The sequence below is a fragment of the Nanorana parkeri genome, unplaced genomic scaffold, assembly GCF_000935625.1.
Source record: "Nanorana parkeri isolate BGI_ZX_2015 unplaced genomic scaffold, ASM93562v1 scaffold20, whole genome shotgun sequence".
Taxonomy (NCBI): Eukaryota; Metazoa; Chordata; class Amphibia; order Anura; family Dicroglossidae; genus Nanorana; species Nanorana parkeri.
Genome location: NW_017306288.1, coordinates 1,778,911 through 1,788,527, shown reverse-complemented (window position 1 = coordinate 1,788,527; position 9,617 = coordinate 1,778,911). Strand labels below are relative to the sequence as shown.

Here is a 9,617-nt window from a genome sequence, read left to right as displayed (position 1 = left end):
CCTGGAGATGGCACAGAGTTGGTTACAGGACCTGGGATGGGTGATACATTTTCAGAAGTCAAACTTGGTTCCTTCCCAGATCGCGGTATTTTTAGGTTACATTCTGAATGCGGTAGAGCAGAGGACTTTTCTCCCAGTGGAGAAAATTCAAAAAGTGGGAAAGGCAGTGAGTCGCTTGCAGACGAATTGCCCCGCATCCCTAAGGGAAATTATGTCAGTGCTGGGTCTTATGACCTCATGTCTACCGGCTGTCCAGTGGGCAAGGTTCCACCAGAGGGGTCTCCAACGTTTTCTGTTGAGGGTGTGGGACCATTCCCGGCAAAACTTGGACGCCACAGTCAGGATTCCCCCTTCAGTGAGGAGGGGCTTATGGTGGTGGAGAAATCAAGGTCGCCTGTCGGAAGGACTTCAGTGGTCTTTTCACACTACCATGAGGTTGACTATGGACGCAAGTGCCTGGGGATGGGGAGCACACCTGCAGAATCAGGTGACTCAGGGACAGTGGTCTCAGCGAGAGGCACAGATGCCCTCCAATTGGAGGGAGCTGCGAGCGGTTCTGAACGCGATTTTGGCATCAGCATCTACTGGTACTATCAGACAATGTAGCCGCGGTGTGTTATCTGAACAAACAGGGGGGCACCAGGAGTTCCTTGCTTCAGGCAAATGCAAAGGAGATTTTTGTTTGGGCAGAAGTGAATCTGTTTTCTCTCTCGGCAGTGCACCTAAAGGGAACACAGAATACACTGGCAGATTACTTAAGTCGGGTTCAGGCTTCCAGGACGAATGGAGTCTGGATCAGGAGGTTTTCAACCTCCTATCCAGGGAGTGGGGTTTACCGCAAGTAGATCTGTTTACCACTCAGTCCAACGCGAAGTTGGAACGCTTTTTTTTCCCTGAGTACAGCGGACAACGCATTAGAGGTGGATGCGCTGTCGCATCCGTGGGAGTATCACCTGTGCTACGCATTTCCTCCCATTCATTTAATTCCGCGGGTTCTGCAGAAGTTTTTGCAGGAAGAAACAAACCTGATTTTGATAGCGCCCTTTTGGCCCAGGAGAGCGTGGTTTACGACGGTGCTGTCCTTGTCAGACCGACCGCCTTGGCTGCTCCCGATCAACCAGGGGTTGTTATCTCAGGGACCGGTCGTGCATCCGGCAGTCGACAAGCTATCTCTTCATGCCTTCTATCTGAGGAGATTTTAAGGATGAAGGGCCTATCTTCCCGAGTGATCAGCACCTTATTGTCTAGCCGTAAGTTGGTTACACGAAAAATGTATGGGAAGGTATGGAAAACGTTCTGCTTCTGGAAAGAGAGAAATAACAGGGATACAACCATCCTGTCAATTCTGGATTTCCTTCAGGAGGGGGCGGACAGGGGCTTAGCCATCAGCACTTTGAAGGTACAAGTCTCGGCCTTGAGCGTATATTTGCAATGCTCCCTGGCACATGATCAACTAGTGAGTATGTTCTTTAAAACCCTTAAACGTATTAGGCCAGTAACACGCTGTTCAGTTGCCAAATGGGATCTTTCGGTGGTCTTACAGGGGCTGATGGTTTCCCCTTTTGAGCCTCTACCGGATCTTCAGATCAAGATGCTCACGTTGAAAACCGTGTTCTTAGTTGCTATAACCACAGCAAGGAGAGTTAGTGAATTGCAGGCTCTGTCTTTAAGGGAAACTCACTTAACGGTTTTTGAAGACCGAGTGGTATTGAGGACAGATCCTGCTTTTTTACCAAAAGTTTCTTCAGATTTTCATAGATCTCAGGCGATCGTGTTACCTTCTTTCTGCAGTAGTCCAGCTAAATCAGAAAGAGGCAAGTTTTCACCACCTGGATGTTAGGCGCTGCCTGATAGAGTACCTTAAGGTGCCCATACACTGCTCGATTCTCGTACGAGAATCGCGGGAAATCCCCCGATCGTACGAGAAAAGAGCAGTGTGAAGGGAGACGTGCGACCGTTTCTACTGTATGGTCGCACGTCTTCCGTCGAACCAGCATGTTCGAAAACCAGCCGGGAATCGTACGATTCTCGGCTGGTTAGAACGGTGCTCGGAAGACAAATGCCGAACGGGCCGGTGTGCGCACGCGCACACTGCCCGTTCAGCATTGCGGTCATCGGAAGCCCGCCACTCAGGGGGGCGGGCTTGCGATGATCGAGAGTGCGATCTGCCTGTCCAAGATAGGCAGATCGTACGTTTTTTTAATCCCTGTACAACCATCGCAAGACTAAGGTCTTGCGATGGTTGTAGAGTGTATGGCCACCTTTAGAATGACTAGAACATTCAGGAAATCGGATGCCCTTTTTGTTCTTTTTTCCAGAAAGGATAAGGGTAAACAGGCCTCCAAGGCTTCAATAGCTAGGTGGGTAAAGCTATGTATTCAGGAGGCTTATGGGGCTAAGCAGGTTAGTGTTCTGCCTTTTTTGAATGCACACTCGCCCAGGGGGTTAGCTACCTCGTGGGCAGAGAGGGCTGGTGCCACTCCGGAGCAGATCTGTAAGGCCGCAACCTGGTCTAGTTTTTCAACGTTTGTCCGCCATTACCGGCTGGATTTGAATGCTGCATCAGAGCAGACATTTGGAAGAAAAGTGCTCCAAGCCGTAGTCCCGCCCTAAGTGGGTAAGTTCTTTTTTATCCTCTCACAAGCTGTTCTGGAGGACGAAAGGGAAATTCAGTTAGACTTACCGGTAACTCTCTTTCCTAGTCCTCCAGAGCAGCTGGATTCCCACCCTTGATATAGGAGTGGTGGTGAAATGTGATTTCAATATGATATTCGGTTGTTGTTTTGGTTCCTGTGTTTACAGAGTCTTCCTACGGTTCTCGATACAACTGAGGAGCTAGGTTTCTTTGAAACTGAGGGTGCCGTGTTTCATAATAAAAGGGGTGGAGCCTCTCACAAGTTGTTCTAGAGAACTATATGAAAGAGAGTTACCGGTAAGTCTAACTCTGAATTTTTGACTTCTCAATTTTTGGTTGAATTCACAGATGTCTAGACACCATTTTGTTTTGGTATTTTTAGTAATTGGACACTATCAGGAGAGGACTATGGTATGCAAAGAGAGAGAAGGTTGTTCCAGGGAAATGTTTCCTCCTGGAATAGTCAAGTTTCTAGCACATTCAACGGCTCATTCCAAGGGAATAAAAAATTTATGAAAAAAGGAGGAAACACTGCAAGTAAGCATTTAAAAAGGTTAAGTCCACTATTTTGCAAAATGTGAAACAATGAACTTACTCGCCCCCCTCAGTCACCTCTACCTGCCCCCCCAATGTCTATACCTTCACGCTGCAATATTCTCTTGCAGGCAGTATACAGTCCTTAAACCATGATGCAGACCTGCAGTTTTAGGCAAAATACATGAAAATGTAGAGCACGATTGGTGACCAGATTGACCAATGAGAAGCGCTTCTGAGCCAGAGACCAGGTCCCAAAAGTAAGAAGCCCTTCTCAATGGTCAGCATGGTCATGTGCTTTAGCACTTGCAGCTTTAAATTTAAAAAAAAAGTATGAACAATGGGGACGGAGTGGTGTGGGTTCATTACATTTTCTCACATTTTGTGGACTTAGCCTTTCAAATACCTAATTTTTCTTCAGTGTATTTACAAGTCATTTTTATAAGTAGGTTACATGGTCCCTTTAAAACTGGCCACTACATACCCTGGTTCAAGCTTACACAGGGCTGAAGACTCTCTACCCCCATCATGTTATGTTCTGGTGCCCGAGTGGCTCATCAAACTCCAGCACTGTCATGAGGGGGGGAAGAGTTAATCATATGCTCTTCCATACCCAAAATTATCTTGTATTGCTCCTTGGATTAAGCAGCAGAGAAGTAAAAAAAAAGGAAGGCATGTAGGTCCTGCAGGAGATGAGGAAACTGAAAACGATAAAAAGGAGCAACACAGCAAAGGTCTACGCGTCCCTGAGGTTCTGATGAAGGGGCGTGCCCCTGAAACGCGTAGACCTTTTTAAAACATACGGGAGCAGAGGACGCTGATTTGGAGATCCCCTCAGACTTCCCCTGCTGGAGATTTTTCATATTTTATCGTTTCCTTTTACGCTTATGATCATTGGCTTTCGTGCAAGTACATTTTCAGTTGCGTGTTGTACTCAAATAAAAGTTTTACACTATGGAGGCGCTCTGTGTTGCTTTTGTTTCCCAGATCGATGGTCGTTGTTGACCGATGGGAGCTGCCTCTATGGTGTACCAATGAACTTTACAGCCGGATTTCTCTGCAAACCAGGGGCGCCGGTATTGCTTTTTTCACTGCAGGAGATGACATTAAAGAGAACTGGTTGCTTTGTCCTGCATGTGTGAAGCTCATATTCACTTGATGATCAGCAGTGTCACATGTTCCTTGTTGGTTATTCTATTCCTATAAAAAATCCTGCACAGGTATTAATGCCACTACTGCTCACTGAGAGCTGGAAATGGGGGAAATATCCAATATAAATAGAGTCAGACACATCTACAGGTTATTTTTTTTTATTGGTTTCTGCTATTCTCTTTCTCCAATATACACAACTAATCTTCATATAAAATATCAGCCAAGCCATGCCATGCTTTAACACGATCATACAGCATTTTATGAAGAGATTACATCATGCCTACAGTAGCCCCATTCAAGGTGATGTCGCCACTAATGTTTACGACATTAATGTGTTGCAAATCTCGGTTTCGGTGCTTAAACTGGCAGAGGCTTTCATTGTTGACAGCCAGACGATACTGTTCTTGCTCAATAAAGATTTGCAGCTGGAAAAGAATGGAAATACAAATCAAAATCCAAAACAGAAAAAATAAGTTACTGGAGTGGGTAACAAAGAAAATAGCCCCCAATCCCAGCTCACAACCATTCAGGGACAATAGTTACTGCTGGAAAATGTAACAGCATCAGAATTCACCAGCAAATGGTAATTTTTATGGATGTCTGCACCTGGTTAAAATTTGTTTACTTCCTGTTGTGACACTAGAACATGAAATGGCATCTCAAGGGGATCAAAGACACCAATAAAAATCTGGATTGGGGGTTTTACACTTTTTACAATTGTTTGTCAGCAGCCAGAGTAAACATTGGTGTAAATCGCCCACTGCATACACAAGTATTAATCATCTTTTGTAGGTAGAGGATTCCTCACATAGCAACCAAGTCACTTAAGACAGTCACCATTGGTGAATTTAAGCTTTAAAAAAGCTTTTACCCCCCTGAGTGCTGCCAGCCTGTTCCTATATTTACCTTCAGCCCCAATCCAGCAGCCTGGGCTCGGACGCCCCACTTCCCCCTCATTCTGCACATGATCACCGAGGCCACAATTACTATGGGGAGCGGCCCATAGTAATGAATGGGCTTCAGCACGCATTTGCAGAATGAAAGGAGTTGATTAGGGCTTAAAGTGGACCTTTACCCCCTTTTACTAAAAAACCCATCAGCATGCAACTCTGCATGCCGATATGAAATCTTACATTCATTAGTTAAAGAAGAACTACAAGGTGAGGGATTTCCACTCATCCTCATAGTTAGAGGCGACGTGTGACATTGATCAGTTCCCGATCACCTCCCTGCAGAGAGCAGGGACTGTCAGTCACGGCTCCCCTGGGGGTGGGGTGGGGGGGTCCAGAAAGTAAGGTGGGGGGTAGGCAGTTGGGCCCTTCATGGTTTCCTGCATCGGGGGGCCCTGATGTCTCTGGTTATGCCTCTGGAGGGTCTGGACTTGTTTTTTTCTAAATCAGAGTTGCATAAAAACATTGAAGCCAAGGAGAGCCCATTAGCATTTTTAAAAGGAGGTTAGCCACGAAGGCCACATACACTATATTCACGAGATCTGATCAAATCTGACCGTATAAAGGCTCACACATGATTGGTACTTGAAATGTTCCAAGAACCTCATGAAAGTTGTATTTTATCCAGTGGAAGACCTATTCAGCTATGGCGTTTAATAGAGTTGCATTTCTGCATATGTACCCGGCAGTCAGAGGACTGTCGCTGGTGGCAGAAGTGCGCAGAGGAGTGACAAGACATACATTTTTTCAGCTGAAGATGTCTGGATCGGTCAAGGTTCATCTAATCCAGAATGTTCAGCTGAAAACCTACATTCCATGCAATCCAGAAGTTCATTTTTAAAGCTTTTTTTTCCCCCCTTTCTTTTCTTTACCATAAATGGTTGTCCTTGCTTAAACGGAAACTTGGACGCTCCCCGCTCTTCAGTTCCCCACCGACCATTGAGCATCGAATTGCGCACCATTACATTTGGATTCTCATCAAATCGTGGATTGAAATGGAAAACAATATCATCTCTGTTTTTAAAATCAATATTCCACCTAAAAGAGACAAATTTGTAGCTGAATTTTGAGAAGAACAAAAACCATTCTAAATAGATTAGTCAACAGCCACAAGTATATAAATCCACTTTGTGTGCACCAAACACCCGTAAAAAACCTAGATACCACCTTGTGATATCATCACTGTGCTGTACATAGCCTGTGAAGAAAGCAGAGCTTTGGGAGGGGAACCAGTAAGCTCCACCCACTACATGCTGCCTGCAGAAAAATACAGGAGGGGCAGATACAAGACCAGTCACTGCACAGGGAGAGAGAGCAGCAGTGAGCCGAGTCTTTATTACAGGAAGTGCCTTTACAAAAGGAAAAGTTTCACACTGGATTACGGCACAGATCTGGAGGAAATATACACAGACCCAAGATTCAAGGAATAATGCGCAGGCCTCTTGTATTTTCACAATAATTAACTTATCCCAGAGTTCAGCTTTAAGAAACAATGCTGTGATTTTCTATTTTTGAGTTAAGTTAGTTTGCGCCTTGAAAAAAAAAATAAAAAAAATATGTCTATATACTTTTCCAAATGTTTGCTGATAAATGTTTTCCACATTGACCTCTACTAATGCCCTGACCCAACCCTAAACCCCCACCGCAGCTAACCTCCTCCACATACAGTACATTCGGTAGCTGGTACAAGGCAGGTATGCACTGCAATCTCTTGCTGGCAACAAGGCTTCACTTACATTAGCGCATTTTTGTGAAAATGAGTCTTCTAATACCAATAGTTTTTTCTTCTTTTTGTAAAGGCAGAGGCAGGCAACCATGGCATTCCAGCTGGAACTACAAGTCCCATGATGCATTGCAAAATTCTGACAGCCACAGGCATGACTGCCAAAGGCAGGGGCATAATGGGATTTGTAGATTCACCACACCTGGGGGTGCTGAGGTTGAAGTAGGAAGGTCAGAACCACTGGCAGGTTTTTTTATTGCTATGTGCGAGCTAAACGGCAAAAAAACAGAACTTAATAAAGTCAAGATTTAAAGTAGGACTCCAGTCACAAAACAAGATAAAAATTATTAGTCAATTGAAAGAACAAAATAAAAGACAGCTTAAATCAGACAGTTCCGCTGCAGCGTGTTTTTTCTGCCTCTAAAAGGTTATTAATCCAAAGGCCGGCATCATTCAAACCCACCACAAAATACCAAAGCTTGAGAGGGCAGTGGCACGGTGGTGGCAAATCTTCAGTATGATAAAACAATGGTAATAAACTCCCAAATTAAAGTGAACCTTTACCCCCTTTCACTAGAAATCACCCCATCATGCATCCCTACAGGGTGGTAAAAAAAAAACATTTTACATTCATTAGTAAAAGAAACATATTTTGCTTTTACAATTACTATGTTCCACTTCCTGGTCCACTTGGGCAAAAAGGATGTAAGCTGTGCCCAAGCATTCCATCCTGGGAAGGTTACATCAGCAGACATTGCTGGGAAATCTCCTCTGTAATCTCATGAGATCTCAGGGAAAGGCATTTTCCTCCCCCGAGATGATGTGCATGGTCACATGTGCCAGAGTTCCAGGAAAGAAAGGGAAATCTATTAATCTGCCCTCAGTAAAAAATGGCCTACTTTAAGAAGAATAGGGAGGAAAGGAAAAATAAGGTATGCAAAGCCGGCAATTATCTAGAAGTATCTGTCTGTAGATGGTCATTCCTAAAAGGTGCCTTTGTTGTCATTTCAAAGATATAGGTAGAGATCCTCTTTAAGGGAAAGAGGTCACGTAAGCAGAGACCACCAGCTTTGGTATCCGGAAAGAGCGGAGACTTGGGTCTGAAGCTAGTGGCCACACGAGAGCAGGCAGTCCCTGGTTATGTAGGATTTCTACCTATATGCAAGGTGTGCGACTATTTTCATTTACTAGACCATGCCAGTGCGCTCTTTTGTGCTTTGGTATTCTGCAATCGTAAGACCGCTCCTCTCCGACAGGTCCTTGCAGCTCATCTGGAACTGAAGTCACATGAACAACTCTCCCCCAAATAGAGAGCTATCTCTGCTGCACACATTTACCAAACGCTGCAATGTGCTTCTCTTGCTTCTGGGTTCTAAAGTGAGCCAAGCCGCATTTATTCTATTTCTAAAGTGTCAGCAGGAGGAGGAGGAGGAAGCTGGTCACATGACCTGAAACAAGTCATGTGGCAGCATTCTTTGTGCAACATCATGCAGAGAACACACCACAGGACATTGGAGTCCCCACGCTACGTGATGCATTTTGTGTATAAAAAAATTGAAAATGCAAGTGTAGTATGAAGCATTTCCACAGATACACTCCATTGTAAATAGGACTCTGTCTCTGCAGAGATCACACCTTAAGTCAACTCAAACTGCTATTACCTTTTGGCATTAGGGTTCACCACACCTTGAAGAGTCACCACCAGGCCAGCCATAATTCCAGATTGCAGGGGTAGTGAATGTGGTATTTTCTGAAAGATATATAGGTTAAAGCATGCCACTGTATCATACAACAAGGATAAAGCAAGTCTCAGGGGCTCATTTATATATAGCCAGGAGAATGCCGGTCACATGGCACTAGTGCCCCTAGATGGTACTGACAAGTATAAGAAACTCCTATATTCACCAGTGCCATCTACTAGCGCTGGTGCCGTGTGAACAGCATCCGCCCAGCTATATAAAAATGGATCCTTTAATGAAAGTAATTCAAAGGTTGTTTTTTTTCAATAGTTGAATTCATTATACACTCACCAGTACGGCACCAGGAGCTGATGGAAAAGGAGCTGATGGAGAGGGACCTGATTGACCTGCTACTTTTGGGTCAGTAGGCAGCCCTGGTGCAGGAGCACCTGGGTATTGCTGTCCTGGTGCTGGAAAACCTGGATATCCTGGGAATGCCCCTGGATACTGTTGGCCTGCCGGAGGCATTCCCCCTGGGTACTGCTGTCCGCCTGCAGGAGGCATTGCCCCTGGGTACTGCTGTCCGCCTGCAGGAGGCATTCCCCCTGGGTACTGCTGTCCGCCTGCAGGGAATCCTGGGTACTGCTGTCCGCCTGCAGGGAATCCTGGGTACTGCTGGCCTGGCACCGGTGCTTGGTATGGCTGTCCAGGACCTCCCCATTGATTATTCCAATTCTGACCTTGTGACTGGTTTTGCTGCCCACTGGCATTGGTTTGTCCCGATAAGGCATCATCTAGCTGTGGCAAAGTGGAAAAAAAAAAAATGAAGTGAAAAGAAACTGAAAGCACAGTATGGAGAACATTGCACTGCCCATTAATACAAAACAATATTGACAGATTGTTCTGGGATACAATACACATCCTACATTCCATAAGGCTTCAAA

The 9,617-nt window shown here is 45.1% G+C and overlaps 1 protein-coding gene across 1 annotated transcript; it reads right to left on the bottom strand.

Annotated features, from left to right (window-relative positions):
- Positions 1-4,538: 4,538 nt before the first annotated feature.
- LGALS3 (galectin 3) lies at positions 4,539-9,378 on the bottom strand. The gene is made up of 4 exons (XM_018562250.1): positions 9,025-9,378; positions 8,656-8,744; positions 6,144-6,309; positions 4,539-4,746 (listed from the first exon to the last, which is right to left on the bottom strand). The coding sequence occupies exons 1-4, from the start codon at positions 9,271-9,273 to the stop codon at positions 4,591-4,593; spliced, it is 660 nt and encodes a 219-aa protein (XP_018417752.1). The 5' UTR covers positions 9,274-9,378; the 3' UTR covers positions 4,539-4,590.
- Between the last annotated feature and the right edge of the window lie 239 nt (positions 9,379-9,617).